The sequence below is a fragment of the Cladophialophora psammophila genome (genome assembly GCF_000585535.1).
Source record: "Cladophialophora psammophila CBS 110553 chromosome Unknown aczJe-supercont1.43, whole genome shotgun sequence".
Lineage (NCBI taxonomy): Eukaryota > Fungi > Ascomycota > Eurotiomycetes > Chaetothyriales > Herpotrichiellaceae > Cladophialophora > Cladophialophora psammophila.
In genome coordinates this window covers 75,526-91,682 of record NW_006912964.1, presented here as the reverse complement: position 1 = coordinate 91,682, position 16,157 = coordinate 75,526, and the positions used below count along the sequence as shown (strand labels likewise).

The following is a 16,157-nucleotide window of genomic DNA, read 5'->3' as shown; positions in this document are numbered from 1 at the left end:
CTTGCTCGGCCAAGGGAAGTACAAGTGCTATACCTTTCGACGATGCTTTGGTCGAGTGTTTCTGGCGTCCCCCATGCTCAAGTTCTCCACGTCTTCTGACCTGGTACCCCGCCTTTCGACAGCCTTCGACCGAATAAGGACCCTTCACATCTGCGGTATCTGCGGGGCGTGACTCTATCCCATCGACTCGATATGCAGGGGCACGTCCCGAGGACCAAAGGATATTTTTTGTATTGTGCCTATGTAACATGGGTTGGCCTGACTCTATAAAACCTCGTCTCGTCTACTCCGTTGCTGGCCTTGCTGCTTTTCTCGGTGCGTCCTTCTTACTTGACAAGAGACCAACCTTCGCTTCGTTTTATTTTCAACCTCATTACTGTACCGAATCATTCCACTTCAACATCAATCACCATGACTACAGTATCGATCCCCAAACAACAAAAGGCTGCGGTCAAAGTCGGCGAGGGAGCTGACGCCAAAGCTCCCGTCCAACAGGTCGACGTACCGACTCCGGGACCTGGGGAAATTCTCGTCAAGATCAACTGGCATGTTTTTTTCCTCCTGCAAGGTAACTTCAATGTCTGACAATCAAGCAGGACCGGTCTTTGTGCTTCGGACAAGTCCTTAATCAAGGATGAGTGGGCTTCGTTTGGGCTATCCATGCTACCAGCCACAAAAGGCATTGCCGGCCACGAGGGTGCTGGCGTCGTTGTTGCGGTTGGAGACAACATGCACCATAAGTGGAAGGTTGGAGATCGTGCCGGTATTAAATGGGTCTGGGGTACTTGTGGCGAGTGTGAGTTCTGTACGAACGGTGTCGATGAGCTCCATTGCCCGAACCAGAAGAACTCGGGCTTCAGCCAGGCTGGGACATTCCAAGAATACGCTCTGAGCGACGGAAGATACACCACTCGCATTCCAGAAGGTGTTAGCGACGAGGAGGCCGGGCCTATCATGTGCGGAGGAGTTACAGCATATACGGCTTGCAAACGAAGTGCTGTGAAGCCCGGGCAGTGGATTGTAGGTGTTGATCGGCCGAGGCGTCTTCAAAACTCACTCACCAGCCGATCTAGGTGCTTCCGGGAGCTGGTGGCGGTCTTGGCCACTTCGCAGTACAGTATGCCAAAGCCATGGTATGATCTAGCACATATGGATGCATATGGATGCAACTGTGGTCACATTTGCTCACCAAGACATTTAGGGCATGAGGATCATCGCCATTGACGGCGGAGACGAAAAGCGTGACCTTTGCAAACGGCTGGGCGCTGAGGAGTTTATTGACTTCACCAAGACCCAGGATATTGCCGCCGAAGTCATGCGGATCACCAAGTATGGAGCTCACGGAGTCATTGTGACAGCGGCTACAAAGGAAGCCTACGCATCAGCACCTGGATTGCTTCGTCCAGGTGGTACAGTAGTTGCTGTTGGTCTGCCCAAGGATCCAACAATCATCGCAGGTGCACCTCCTCTCATGATGTGCTTGAAGAAATTGAATGTTGTGGGCAGTGTTGTTGGCACATTGAAGGATGTTGAAGAAGCCCTTGACTTCACAGCTCGGGGTTTGGTACATGTAAGCAAACCAGAAGCCTCTTCACAAGAACGACGGGTCCAAGATTGCTAACTTTTGTCTCTCTTTTCAGCCCATCCTGACCAAGGGAACTCTGGAGGACCTGGACAAGTATATCGACCTCATGGTCGCTGGTAAGCTCGCAGGCAGGGCAGTGCTCAAGGTGTCGTGAGAGGTGGATAGAATGATTTGCTCCCCCGATTCCGCAACTGAATGCAACTGAATGCAACTGAATGAATGGGAATACATACAAAATGCGCCCGGGCTAGCAAGAAACTATCCGGTTTGTGTCTTCCGCTGCTACTCTCAACCATGGGTTCCGGTACCCTTTCTTTTCGTCTTTTGCATGAAAGTGAGAAGTCTATGGGAGCTACACCAGGTCTGTGTCTCATTTTGGGAGGGATTGTCTGAACGTTGCAATTTATCATTGATCTGCGACTATGTCGAAATGAGGGGACGATTAACGAACAGATACTGTGCGCCGAAGAGTACTCGAAGCACCGTCGCAGGAAAAGAAGATCATGACGATAATACGATAGTGCCAACACCCCAAGCAGATATAGTTGTTCTATCCTTTTTATATGCCCGATCGTCGAACATGTTCACCAATCCCGACAAAGCCACCTTCGACCATGATCGTCGACGAGAGAGTGATGGCTCAATCCTGGGACTATGGATCTTTCATATCACCAGGAGAACGTCATCAGCGCAGGATTCAACACAATTGGTAACAGCAAATGGCTTGCAGCAATTGTGCTCATTGGCAGAATTGCGATGAAGTCCACAACTAACCAGTCAAATGGAATATACCCTCCTGGATTCGTGGCGAGGACGATCATGCCGACAATGCCGACCAGTGCAAAGGCGATGCTGAATTTGAACTTCCGTACCACTTTAGGAACCTCGATGAAGAAGTTTGAAAACTCGGCTTCTTTGGATGTGGCGCCCCAGGTCATATCGATTTCGAACATGTGCGCCAGTAGCGCTTGGGAAACATGGAGGGAGAGCCCGCCCAGGAAGATCGAGAGCATGACGATCCACTTGAAGTTCTCCGCCAAAGCCGGGATGAATGATTTCTGACCAATGCGGTACCGCATGACTGCAAGAGCAATATTCCCTAGACCGTTGAAAACAATGACAATACTAAACCACACTTTCCAACTGTCGATGTAGTATTTGTCTAGGTAACCGTTAAACCAGCCAATGGCGAAGTAGTTGGCTACTGTCATCATCCAGGCAGCACCGATTGCATAGTATGTGCCGATATAGCTAATGATGGTGATCTTGGAAGTGAATCGAATGTTTGAGAAGAGGAATTGTCGGAAAAGTTCTGTAAAAGGCCCTTTATAGATCCACTTCCTCACTGGATGAAAAAGAAGCTCGTTGCATCCATAAGCGTACTTTTCCCATCGAGCAAGTTCGTCATACACGGTGAGACTGACGCCTTCTTTGAATCCTCCATGGGCCCAAGACGCAAGTCTGATGATATATCCGTCGCACTGAAGTCGTAATGACATGTCAAAATCTTCGCTAACATGCGATTCAGACCAGAATTTCTCATAGCCGTCTTCGTCGATGTAAGAAACCTGCTGGATGGCACTCCATCGGAGGATGGCATTGTGACCGACGAATGGTGCGACATCGCCGTTGGCGACAGTATATTCGATAGCCGTGTAGATGAGATTGGTGAAGAAGGTAATGCCGTTTTCGAAAAATGTATGGACAACTTGCATCACGCCAGATGCAAATTGCATGATTCCGACATTCGGAGACTGTTCCATCTCGCTCACGGCATCGAGCAGGCAGTCAGCTGGCACTCTAGTATCGCTGTCGATCAACAAAATATAGTCTCCTACCCGGATGTTGCCATCAGCCCAAGCACGTGGGGTCTCCTCTAGAACCTCTCGCAAGCAATGGGCGTAGGCTTCGGATTCGTCATTTTGGGTCCAGACGGAGTTGCGGTGGTATCTTTGTAGTTTCTCCTCGACTTTGCATGACAACATCAACCCGTAGTTCATATTAGAGGCCTTTTTGAACTTGCCCTTGCGAATGAAGCCTTCGCTACCATGCTTCGGGCGAGCAGTCCAGCCGATATTGTGGTCCTGGTAGAACTCAATTCGTGCTTTGCGTTGCTCTTCATCAATGATCTGGAGGCCATCGTCGTTGACGAACATATTTGCAGTGCCGCCCTGTAACTCGTACGTTGAGATAGCTTGCTTGATAGATTTGACTGTTGGTGCGATCACGGAGGCAAGTCCTTCCTTGTAGACAGGGCATTGAACAGTGACATGTGGCAGCGTGAGCGTACGTAAGCGAGGAGAGCATTTTGCTGAGAAGTATTTTGAGTTGACTTGAATTTGCTGTATAGGTCCAAGGCATTGTGCAACACAGCCAACAATAACTTGTGCGAAGAACTGAAGAATCATTAGTAATACCAAAGGACCAAGGAGTAGATGACTCGCCAACGTGAAGAAGATCTGTACAGGGACCAAGGAGAGAAAAGCAAGACGAATGTATGAACCATCGACAGCAATTTCAGTTGCCAAAGACCGGCACGCCAAGCCAAGTAATGTGACAACAATGATTAGTGTAAACCCGACAAGGATAGTATTCATCAAGTTGGTAGGACGGTCCTGAGGTGGTAGCTCTCCAGACTCGGAATCAACAGAGGCCGCACAAACTCCATTCTTTTCGTTGGTGACTTCTTCATCATCGCCGGCATCGCCGGTATGCCAGATAAGCTCCATCAACTCGGACTCGATGGAAGCTGCTCTCCTCATTACATTCCAAGGATCATCGTCCCATACCACCAACAAAGAGTTGGCAGTAATAAAGGCAGCAAATTGATATTTTCGTGCACGAGGAAGGTGAGCAATTGAAGGTAGGATCTGGACTCGAAGGCCATTCATGAGAGGAACGTCTGTCGCATCAGGAGCCCAGGCCAAGAAGGTTTTGATGACTCTTGAATTCACCGTCATGGCAACCTATCTTCGAATGAGTTCATTCTTGGGGTTTTGATAGTGTATGGCTTACCTGCACATTGAGGTCGGCACAAGCTTGTCCAAATTGTGAATCTCGAAGCTCGGGAGGACACGACAAGTAGATGCCACGAGATTTTCGTATCACCACGCCTTCTACTTCTCCGCTGCCGTCGCTGACCCAAAGGCGTGAACACTGTTGCTGGTAGAGATGGTTCACCATAACCTCATGTTTGATGTCCTCGAGGGCAATTCGGATGCTGCGTATTGACCTACCGCCAATAGATGCGACGTCGCTTTGCGAGTGAGAGTCATTAAAATGGACGGAGCCGTGAAAGGATGAGCCGCCTGTCGGTGGTGATGTCGAGGCAGAAATATCTTCAGGGGAGTATGTGCCCGGCGAGTTGGTCCACTGAGTTGCTTTCTGATTTGGATTCATGGCATCAAGCACGAAGCCCACGTATGGAAATGCGTGAATCGAGGAAACCTTTTGAACCTTTGCTCTTGGAGCAATGGAGCAAGTGAAAGGGAAAAGAGAAGAGATGGACTTCGTTAACAAAGAAAGAAACAGAGACCCACGGACGGCTTTGAAGACCAACAATACACTTGCTTACTTTGAAACTTTATGATGGGCAATATATGGGCCCGAAGATGGACTAGTAACAATCAGAGACATCCAAATAGTGCGGCGGAGATGTGGCTGCATTAGCTCCAGGAGAGTGGCATCGTAAAACTGAGATGACTACCCTTCAAGCTTTTCACAACGTTGGGTTTCGATTCACGAGTGCCCTTGCCCATCCTGAGGTTATCTGGGCACTTTCGCACTTGGGTCATGGCGTGCGGATGAGAACTCGGCGCGTTTGCGGCACAGCAGTCCCTACCAGAGTCAAAGTTCGATACCGATAGGAAGTCTTTCTAGCCCAGGAGGGAGGCCCAAAGTCAAGAAAGGAAAAGGGTTGTGAGCTGCACCAGACTGGTTTGATACAGCACGTAAGGGTGCTGGGTGTGTCTGGAACAGGGACAACAGAGCAGAAGGGATGTTATGCAAAGGATTGACGGATCATTTTCCCTAAGGTCTTCTCAAACATAGACCCAATGAACTATTCCTACTATGGTTTAGGTCAGCCTCGTCTCAAACCACGAGCAAGGGCTGCAAACAAAATTACCCCACCTGGACATATTCGGGCTATGCATCATGCAGGACGTTGTGTCATGTCCGACAGGCCAAGAGCCAATTTTGGGTAATTATAGAGACTCACCGTCTTACACAAGGTCGCTATTTCTGGCGGTGACTTCACAATTTCCTCCCATCGCCCATAACGACAATCCTTTTCCCGCCCCGCTGAGAAGCGGCTGTTTGTTGCTAAAAAAGAAATCTCTCTATCTGTATCAAGATATTTGGAGACTGGCAATAAGCGACACGGTCGACCCGCCTCTCGATCTCGGTTGATGAACGCGTGAGACATATGAGCAAACGGACCGAGACAGGTTCAATTTTCTACGCCGACATGGAAGCTCGCCTTCATCAGCATCTCCCAGTTTCCGAGGTTCGTGCTAAATTTGTTTTGATCGCTCGACTCGATCCATGACAATTTTCGGCACATTTTTGTCTTTCTGTTGCCCAATTACTATCAGAGAATGTGTAAAGCCTTCGCCGTCAGTCTTCTTACTCTCACACGTCGAGAACTTTGAACAACACTACTGCCTTTACAAGTGGCCATCTTTGTCGTGACAAATTTCTCTCGTCCAAGCTATTCTCGAGCGGACTCCACAATGAGTCGAGACGCAACGCCTCTGGCTGGCTCGCCAGACTCGGCGATAGCGAGTGCCGGATCCCAGCAGGAAAAGCCTGTAAACCCCTTTCTCACCCCTTATGCTTCCGGAGATCCCTCCAGAGCAGCATCATCGACAGCACTTCCTCAGCCAATCCTCAATCAGAAGTACTTCCGCTCTCGCAGAGTCAAGAAAGGAGAGGTTGAACGGCCGTGGACAAAGGTCAAAGATCCTCGAGAGAAGTGGGTGACAATCATTCCACTAATTGGACTTGCGATTGGTTTGGGGCTTGCCGGTTTGCTCGTCTGGGATGGCCTTCGAACCGTTGTCAATCACAAATACTGTCCAGTTTATTTGGAGGATTTCTCAAATGGCTTCAACACCAAAGTCTGGACTAAAGAAGCCGAGGTCGGGGGCTTTGGTAACGGCCAGTTCGAGGAGACCACTATCACCGAGGAAAACGTTTTTATTCAAGAAGGAATGCTCCATATCAAGCCGACCCTTCAAGATTCTAGACTTATCGAGACAAACAACGTCATCGATCTGCAGGCTGGCGGTGTATGCACATCATCAGTTTGGAGCAACTGCATCACAGGCACAAATACGACCAATGGAACTATTGTCAACCCTGTCAAGTCAGGGCGCATCAACACGAAGAAAGGGGCGGTGATCAAATATGGTCGAGTAGAGGTCGAAGCCAAGCTACCCAAAGGTGATTGGTTGTGGCCGGCAATCTGGTTGCTCCCTGTCGATTCCAAATACGGCGTGTGGCCCCAATCTGGGGAGATTGATATTGTCGAGTCTCGTGGCAACAACCATACCTATCCACAGGGAGGCAACAATATTGTTTCGAGCGCTCTGCATTGGGGCCCAGACGCTGCCAATGATGCCTGGTGGCGAACTAATGTCAAGAGGAACGCACTGCACACGACATTCGCAAAGAGGTTTCACACATTCGGACTCGAATGGTCGGAGAAGTATATCTTCACGTACATCGACACTCGTCTGCTTCAGGTGCTCTACACCAACTTCGACAAGCCACTCTGGGGCCGCGGCCACTTTCCCCAGGCTGGCGAAAACGGCACTCGTATTGTCGATCCATGGTCGAAGTACAACCATAAATCAACACCCTTCGACCAAGACTTTTATCTCATTCTGAACGTCGCAGTAGGCGGTACGAATGGGTGGTTTGAAGACGGTAAAAACGGCAAGCCTTGGGTCGACGCGGGTGAGAGCGCGAAGATGGATTTTTGGAATGCGCGCGACACGTGGTACCCGACGTGGAAGGACGGCGGTCAGATGGTAGTTAAGAGCGTCAAAATATGGCAGCAGCAGGGATACAACGGATGTCAATGATCGGTTTTCAGAGTCAAAAGGGGAGCTTGGAAAGTCCTTGGCTGCAATGGTAGAAGCTAGATCTTATTCACAAGCGCCCTGGCTCTTGTTTACAGGTGCCACATGCCGGACGTTGAAGGAGCCCAAGGAACCGTTTGATGTCTCCGTTGGAGTCTGACTAGCCCGGTTGATGAAGGTCATGCAGTGAAGCAAAACGACATTCAAGTAACCTCACCATGAGGCTCAGGAGGACAAGACTTGCAGGGCGGGTCAAATTCATTTTGCTCCGTCACAGGTTGCAATAAACATCGCAAGGCAATACGAGGTACTCGAGATAGTATACCAAAATCATTTTGAGAAGTACCCTACTGTCAGTACCCTACTGTCTGAACAGCACAGAAAAAGGACGCCGTTCCATCCACGTAGACCAGGCAAGTTTTATGTACAACAATTCCTGCTAGACAGACAAAGTTACACCAACTTCATGAGGCCTTCAAGGTTAATACTCTTGGGTCTTTCAATCGGCATGCCCAGAGCACGATCCCAGATCAGTTGCGCCAACGGGCCTAGGCCTCTGCTCACTCCAAAAGTAACAGTGTAGTACAGGGGGTTCTTGAAGCCATAGTGGTAGAAGAGGACACCTGAGGCACTGTCGACATTAGGGTGAGGGTTCTTGGTCTTGCCGTGTTCGGTGAGCACACCTGGTGCAATTTCACTGTTCTTCTTGACCAGTCGGTATACTGGATTCTTTGCGATATCCTCACGGGCATCGCCGAAGTCGATCAAGGCCTTGAACCGTGGATCAGGCTTGCGGAGCACACCGTGACCATAACCGGGGACGACCTGACCAGAGCGAAGAGTAGACCAAAGGTAGTCTTTGACGTCCTGGTCAGAGAAATTCTCACCAATTTGAGATTGCATCTTCAGGATCCATCGAAGCACCTCCTGGGCTGCAAGGCCATGCAAAGGTCCAGCCAAACCTAACAAGCCAGCAGAGTACGACAAGAACGGATCAGAAAGTGCGGAGCCGACTAGGTGCGTTGCGTGAGCCGAGACATTACCACCCTCATGATCTCCGTGGAGGGCAAGGTATAGACGAAGCAGATCCTGGAACCCTTCATTTTCCTTCCCTGGCTTCCCAAGGAGCTTGGCGAAATTGTAGGCCCAGTCTTGATCCATGTCCAAAGGCATGTCGAGCGCAGACTTGTCAAAGATGGCGGCAGCGACACGAGGCAGCTTGGCGAGAAGGCCGATGCTGTCATCAAAGGTAGACTCCCAGTAGTCTGCCTTGTTCATGCCCTCAGCATACTTCTTGGCGAACGTGGACTCGCTATTTAGCGCGGCAACAGCACAGGATAGCTGGGTCATTGGGTGGACGTTCTTGTCGAAGGAGCGTAGCATGGAGATGACATGGGGTGGGAGATCCGATTGCTGGGCTAATTCGCGCGAGAGGGCTCGGACCTGAGAGGTAGACGGGATTTTGCCGGTCAAAAGGAGCCAGAACATCGCCTCAGGCAACATCTCTGTCCCAGAGGTGCCCTTGGGAAGCTCTTTTTGACAGTCGGCGATGGTTCGGCCGTGGAAACGGATTCCTTCGTTGGCGTCCAACACACTGCCCTCCCAGACCATGGACTTCATTGTTCTCATACCGCCAATGACTTGGCCGATGGTGATGTCTCCAATCTTCTTGTCGGCATGGCTCTTGACTTGCTTGAGCAATTCTCTCTTCTCGGGAATCACAGACTGTAGCGTGGCCTTGAGGTCGGGCTCGGCGGCAGAGGTGTACGTCCGGAGGATGAAGGAGCCGTAAGGGCGGGTTGACGAGGCAGCACGAAGGCTTCTCAGAGCATGTTGGGTCGTCCTCGTTGTAGTAGCCATTGCGATCGGTGACCTCCTGTTCGCACTTCTGGCTCGATTAACACTGAGACAGGTCTTCCTGTGCGGGGTCCGTTGATTTCAATGGACGCAAGAGAGATATCGACGCCGGAAAGAAGCAGGAATCGCGGACTGCTGGAGAAAGTGAAGTAGAAAGATACCAGGGTCTGCGAGAGTGCAGCATGCAAGATCTTTGAGCTTTGAGCCAAAAATGTGAAGTCCGAGTCTGCTGTTAGCGACCAGTCACGAGCGAAAGGCGCATTTTCGGGGGGTAGCTTTCACCAGCTCTCCCCAAGACCAAAACCCGCCGAGCCTAACCGACTCCCGAGGCTCTTGCCAGCCTTCCATTTCTCCTCGAAAGCGTCCCTTCCGGAACGTATCGCTTGACGGCCCGAAGTCGCAAGAGGCTACTGACCCCCAGCATGTCTGAGTGCCCTCTACATCGTTCTTTCTACACCATTGAGGCGTTAATTCCTGACAAAGCACAGTCGGGCTTGTGTCCGCCGAGCTCATAGAGAAACGACTTTTCTAATGCTAAACCCCAGGAAAGGGCACCTTGATCGTCTCCCACTCACGACAGTCTGCAATGTCCATGACAGATCAGTAGAATAAGACCAACGATGCTTCGACGACTTCCCAGGAGCCTTGAGAGGCTCGCAGGAAGACCTACGATAAGAACACCAGCATTGAAACCGCTTTTTGCAACTATGCCCCGGTATATATCCTCTTTACCCTCAGTCGAACCTCCCGTGTCCACTTCGTTATCCTCCGACTCATTCCAACTTCTCTCAACGGAGGAAAAAGTCGGTGACGCTGAAGATATTTTGTTCAAACAACAAGTAGAAGATGTAAAGAAATGGTGGGCATCGCCGAGATACGAAGGCATCAAAAGACCTTACAGACCAGAGGATGTCGTGAGCAAACGAGGGACACTGCAACAGGTGTACCCCAGCTCACTCATGGCGAGAAAACTCTTCAATCTTCTTGCCGAAAGAGCAGCAGAGGGAAAACCAGTCCACACAATGGGAGCAATTGATCCCGTCCAGATGACGCAGCAGGCACCCAACCAAGAGATCCTCTATGTATCAGGTTGGGCCTGTTCATCCGTCCTTACAACCACAAACGAAGTTTCCGCCGACTTCGGCGATTATCCTTACAACACAGTTCCCAACCAAGTTCAGAGGCTGTTTAAAGCTCAGCAACTCCATGATCGCAAACATTTCGATGCGCGGCGGAAGATGACTGTCGAGGAACGCAAGAATACGCCCTACATCGATTACCTGAGACCCATTGTCGCAGACGGCGACACCGGACACGGTGGACTGTCCGCCGTCATTAAACTGGCCAAGCTCTTCGCTGAGAATGGTGCTGCCGCAGTGCATTTTGAGGATCAGCTCCATGGAGGCAAGAAATGTGGACATCTGGCCGGCAAAGTATTGGTCCCTATGGGCGACCACATCAACCGCTTAGTCGCAGCAAGGTTTCAATGGGATATGATGGGCAGCGAAAACCTTGTCATTGCTCGAACTGATTCTGAAAGCGGCAAGCTACTCTCCAGCGCCATTGACGTCCGAGATCATGAGTACATTCTTGGCGTGACCGAGGACACGGAACCCTTGGCCGAGGTTCTTCAAGAGATGGAACTAAATGGTGCCGATGGAGCTGAAGTGGACAAGTTCGAGTCTGAATGGGTCAAGAATCACAAGTTGGTCACGTTTGACGAGGCCGTAGGAGCTCACATCAAAGCCGAGGGCGGAGATGTTTCTGAATATCTCGCCAAAACCAAAGCAGACCGCAACATGTCCCTTTCCAAACGCCGCCATCTCTCTTCTCAGTACACGAAATCTCCAGTGGTCTGGTCTTGCGACATCCCTCGAACTCGAGAAGGATACTACCATTACCGCGCGGGCCTCCCTGCGGCAACCAAGCGTGCTATTGAATTTGCGCCCTATGCAGATCTTCTGTGGCTGGAGACTGCAGATCCTAGTGTGTCGAAAGCGGCCGGTTTCGCCAGAGAGATCCGTGAGGCGCACCCGGGTAAGAAACTGGTCTACAATTTGAGCCCGTCGTTCAACTGGATGGGTCAAGGCTTCGACGATGCTTCACTGAAGTCATTTGTCTGGGACCTTGCCAAAGAAGGCTTCGTGCTTCAGCTGATCTCCCTTGCCGGTCTCCATTCGACAGCCACGATTACCGCGGAGCTATCACGGGGCTTTAAGAAAGACGGCATGCTTGCCTATGTCAAGCTAGTCCAGAGCCGGGAGAAGGAGCTTGGTGTTGATGTGCTAACCCATCAGAAATGGAGCGGTGCTCCATACATAGATGGGATCATTGGTGCCATTCAAAGTGGCAGCAGTTCCAGCAAGAGTATGGGGGAAGGCAATACCGAAGCAGGCTTTTGAGTGCTTCTCACGAAACTCGACATGACACATCCTCGTTTTTGCCGCGGCCATGCAAAGGCGTCTGGACGCCATATGATGACATAAATCTGGATTGCAAAATGTTTATCCCAAGGAGAATTCATCTGTAAATATATTTATATTCAAAAGCTGCATCCTACATAGGACTCCGTAATGGTGAGGAATCGAGACTAACATTGAAAAAGCGGCAGAAAAATCCAGCCTTGCTTAGTCAGTCATCCGCCATGCGGCCCGGAGTTACAGCCGAGAAGATTAGGGTCCCAGGGTGCCAACATGCTGAAAACGCCCATCTCTTCTTATCGATTAGGATCCGAAAAAAATTCGACGAGGCTGAGGAAAAATTGCCTCCAGAACAGCCAGTGAAGTCAGAGGCTGGCGGGCGCAGGCTGATTCAGATTTCTCTCATAGGCTGCCGTTCTCCGCCAACAAACCCCTCCTCCGTTCAGCGATATAATCTTTTTTTGTTGTTTTGTGTCGTCCCCCTTGATTCACTCTCCACTCATTCTCGGGCTGCGGTGGCATAGATAGGGACACCACCGTGCTTTTTACCTCTCCTTTTCTTTACTTTTTCAGAGTCGAGGCCGCTTGTCTTGTTTTATCTGTTCGCTTTCGTTAGACCTGGGAATTCCGCCTTCCACGGTATTGTGAGCGCAAAGTAATGCCACACCTCGAAAGCCCTCCTTCGCCGCCCGCCATGGCCACCACCGTCGTCCCTTCGAAGTCGAACTTTTCCGGTATCGCTCCAGCGCCCGATGAAGTCAGCAGCATTTTGAAAACCATCGTCGACACTAACTCCGCCCAGACTTCCCTCGACGCCTCCTACGCGCTCACGAACCTCCTTGTTCAGTCTGTGGGGATTCGAGGCCTTCTTTCCTATAATCTTGTACCGGAGATTAAGAAGGCTGCGACAGATAAGAAGAATGGCGCCAAACGGGAAAGTGCTATGTTCATCCTCGGGGCCTTGTTTGAGCGCTTTCCCCGCGAACAGCCGCTCAGCGAAGTGATCTTCCTGGTCCAGGACGGCGGCCTCTTCAATCTCGTCCTTGATGGGTTAGCCGATAAAGGCTCTTCTGTCCGTGAGTCGGCGCAGTATGCAGTCGACGAACTATTCAAGAACCTTGCTCCGGAGGCAATGGTTATAGGTCTCCTCCCAGCTTTGCAGTCTTATCTCTCGAAGCCAACGGGAAAATGGCAAGGAACTGTGGGGGCATATAAACTCATGGGAAAGATGGCCGATAAAGCCCAGGTGGGGACAGGCACGAAAGAAGAGGAACAAGCCAAAGACGTTTTGCGGGAGTCCATGGGTAGGACGCTCAAGGAGCTAATCCCGATTGTTGAGGGTGGAATGCATGACCTGAAGGCCGAAGTCGCTAAAGCCGCTACAAAGACCATGACTTCGCTCACCAGCCTACTGCAGAACGACGATGTTGCCCCTCGGATACCCTTGCTCATCGATACCATGAAGAACCCGTCCTCCCAAACTCTTCAGAAAGCCATTCACGCTCTTTCTCAAACCACCTTCGTCGCCATTGTCACTTCCCCCGTCCTTGCCCTTCTCACCCCATTGCTGGAGCGATCTCTCAACACTCCAGCTACGTCTCAAGAAGTTCTTCGCCAAACAGTGGTCGTCGTGGAGAATCTGACCAAGCTCGTGCATGACCCGGTGGAGGCCAGAACTTTCCTGCCTAAGTTGCAGCCGGGTGTGCAGCGAGTTAAAGACAATGCATCACTTCCTGAAGTGAGGGAACTGGCCACCAGAGCCGTGAATGTCATGAAGAAGGCCATGGGTGATGATAGAGATGGTGTGACAAACGGCCAGATTGCCAGAACCACTTCCGATGATGTTCTCAAGGTCCTCGACAGCGGTATCCGAGCACGGGGTGGTCTACAGAAGGAGGATATGGCAGTCTGGAAACGAGGACAGATTTATATCTCGGAGATGGTGAGAGAGGATGTCAATGCCCGAGCGTTCTCGCGCATCCCTTCTCGAGTTGGTCCATATCTCAAATACATGATGCCAGAGGAGCATTGCACAGCCGTTGCCGAGGCTGTGCAGAGGTACTTTGTCGAAGAGGATCACAGGAAATTTGGCACTCCCATCGTGGAGGATCCAAACGAGGTGGAAATTGTGAATGCAGACTTCTCCCTGGCCTATGGAGGCATGCTATTATTATCTCACACCAATCTACGACTTCTGAAAGGGCACCGATATGGTTTGTGCGGCCGCAACGGAGCCGGAAAGTCCACATTGATGCGAAGCATTTCAGAAGGCAAGCTGGAAGGCTTTCCGCCGAAGGAAGTCCTGAAGACCTGTTTTGTTGAGCACAATCAGGGCGAAGACGCCGATATCAGCATCCTTGAGTATGTGTCGAAGGATCCCGAAATTGCCAAAGAAGGGCAGCAGCGAATCTCAGAGGTTCTTAGCGAAGTTGGGTTTACAGGCGGTCCGGAAGGCAGACAGTCCCACAAGGTGGGCTCTTTGTCTGGAGGGTGGAAGATGAAGCTGGCTTTGGCAAGGGCTATGCTGATGCGAGCCGATGTTCTCCTGCTCGACGAACCGACCAACCATCTCGATGTGGCAAACGTCAAGTGGCTCGAGGAGTATCTCCAGAAGCATACGGAAATCACCTCATTGATCGTCTCTCACGACTCTGGCTTCCTCGACGCAGTGTGCACGGACATTTACCATTACGAGAACAAGAAGTTGGTTCATTATCCTGGCAATCTAGCTGCTTTTGTCAAAGTCAAGCCCGAAGGCAAGAGTTATTACACATTATCGGCTACACAAGTACAATTCAAATTCCCTCCTCCGGGCATCCTCTCCGGTGTCAAGTCCAACACGCGATCGATCATCCGAATGACCAATGTTAGCTATACATATCCCGGCGCATCGAAGCCCAGTTTGACCGACGTCTCGTGCCAGCTCAGTTTGTCATCCCGAGTGGCAATAATCGGGGCCAACGGCGCCGGCAAATCTACTTTGATCAAACTGTTGACGGGCGAAACCATTCCTCAGTCGGGGAAGGTGGAAAAGCATCCTAATCTGCGAATTGGCTACATCAAGCAACATGCTTTGGAACACGTCGAGATGCACTTGGAGAAAACGCCGAATCAGTACTTACAGTGGAGATATGCCAATGGGGACGATCGAGAAGTGTTGATGAAAGCCACGCGGCAACTTACTGACGAGGATAAGGCGCAGATAGACAAATGGATCGACCTCGGAGATGGAAAGGGTGGCAGACAGATTGACAATTTGATCGGCCGACAAAAGTACAAGAAGACATTCCAATACGAGGTGAAATGGCGGGGTATGCTTCCAAAATTCAACACGCAAATCTCGAGAGAGACGTTATTGGACTGGGGCTTTCAGAAGCTAGTTCAAGAGTTTGACGATCATGAAGCGTCTCGCGAAGGTCTAGGTTATCGTATCCTAGAGCCCAAGGTGATTGCGAAGCATTTTGAGGACGTTGGATTAGATCCCGAGATCGCCAACCACAATGAAATCTCGGGATTGAGTGGTGGTCAAAAGGTCAAGGTCGTGTTGGCAGGTGCCATGTGGAACAACCCTCACTTGCTAGTTCTGGACGAGCCGACCAACTTCTTGGACCGAGACTCACTGGGAGGCCTAGCCGTTGCTATCCGTGATTACAAGGGCGGCGTTGTCATGATCAGTCATAACGAGGAATTTGTTGGGGCCTTGTGTCCGGAACAATGGCATGTGGCTGATGGAAGAGTGACACACAAAGGCCACCTTGCCATTGACCTGAACCGGTTTGAAGACTCACGGCCAGGTTCCAGCAATGTCAGCTCCGCTGTGTCTAGTGCAACTGCTTCCGCGGTCAACTCGGGAGTAGAGGATAACAGCGAGATGAAATTCAAGGCGAAGAAAAAAAAGAAACTGACAAGAGCCCAGTTGAAGGAAAGAGAAGTGAGAAGAAGATTGAGACAGTAAGTTTGACTCTCCCAACCAGGCATTTGATATATGCTAACAATCTGGGATCAAGTATCGAATGGCTCAATTCGCCCGCTGGCACGCCTCCTCCTGTGAATTCCGACACAGAGGACTGAGAACGAAAAGGAAAATGATATGCGACTTCTGAACATGACACGGCATGGTGCGGCGTTCAGGCATGAATTATCGACGATAGACTGGGCGTCTGGAAAGAGGTGTTATAGACTCATGCATGCTCGATTGATGAATCTAGA

The 16,157-nt window shown here is 50.7% G+C and overlaps 6 protein-coding genes across 6 annotated transcripts; 4 read left to right on the top strand and 2 right to left on the bottom strand.

Annotated features, from left to right (window-relative positions):
- Positions 1 to 411: 411 nt before the first annotated feature.
- A1O5_13168 (uncharacterized protein) lies at positions 412 to 1,739 on the top strand (the record flags this gene model as incomplete). The annotated part of the gene is made up of 5 exons (XM_007753735.1): positions 412 to 549; positions 622 to 1,020; positions 1,074 to 1,133; positions 1,202 to 1,570; positions 1,641 to 1,739. 5 exons carry the CDS (start codon positions 412 to 414, stop codon positions 1,737 to 1,739), a joined length of 1,065 nt encoding a protein of 354 aa, XP_007751925.1.
- Positions 1,740 to 2,253: 514 nt separating this feature from the next.
- On the bottom strand, positions 2,254 to 4,984 carry A1O5_13167 (uncharacterized protein; the record flags this gene model as incomplete). The annotated part of the gene is made up of 2 exons (XM_007753734.1): positions 2,254 to 4,551; positions 4,601 to 4,984. 2 exons carry the CDS (start codon positions 4,982 to 4,984, stop codon positions 2,254 to 2,256), a joined length of 2,682 nt encoding a protein of 893 aa, XP_007751924.1.
- A 1,334-nt stretch (positions 4,985 to 6,318) lies between these two features.
- Positions 6,319 to 7,674, top strand: A1O5_13166 (uncharacterized protein; the record flags this gene model as incomplete). The annotated part of the gene is made up of 1 exon (XM_007753733.1): positions 6,319 to 7,674. One exon carries the CDS (start codon positions 6,319 to 6,321, stop codon positions 7,672 to 7,674), a length of 1,356 nt encoding a protein of 451 aa, XP_007751923.1.
- Positions 7,675 to 8,124: 450 nt separating this feature from the next.
- A1O5_13165 (2-methylcitrate synthase, mitochondrial) lies at positions 8,125 to 9,531 on the bottom strand (the record flags this gene model as incomplete). Its single annotated transcript, XM_007753732.1, has 1 exon — positions 8,125 to 9,531. The coding sequence occupies one exon, from the start codon at positions 9,529 to 9,531 to the stop codon at positions 8,125 to 8,127; it is 1,407 nt and encodes a 468-aa protein (XP_007751922.1).
- Positions 9,532 to 10,148: 617 nt separating this feature from the next.
- Positions 10,149 to 11,930, top strand: A1O5_13164 (isocitrate lyase; the record flags this gene model as incomplete). The annotated part of the gene is made up of 1 exon (XM_007753731.1): positions 10,149 to 11,930. The coding sequence occupies one exon, from the start codon at positions 10,149 to 10,151 to the stop codon at positions 11,928 to 11,930; it is 1,782 nt and encodes a 593-aa protein (XP_007751921.1).
- Positions 11,931 to 12,642: 712 nt separating this feature from the next.
- On the top strand, positions 12,643 to 15,903 carry A1O5_13163 (ATPase; the record flags this gene model as incomplete). Its single annotated transcript, XM_007753730.1, has 1 exon — positions 12,643 to 15,903. The coding sequence occupies one exon, from the start codon at positions 12,643 to 12,645 to the stop codon at positions 15,901 to 15,903; it is 3,261 nt and encodes a 1,086-aa protein (XP_007751920.1).
- Between the last annotated feature and the right edge of the window lie 254 nt (positions 15,904 to 16,157).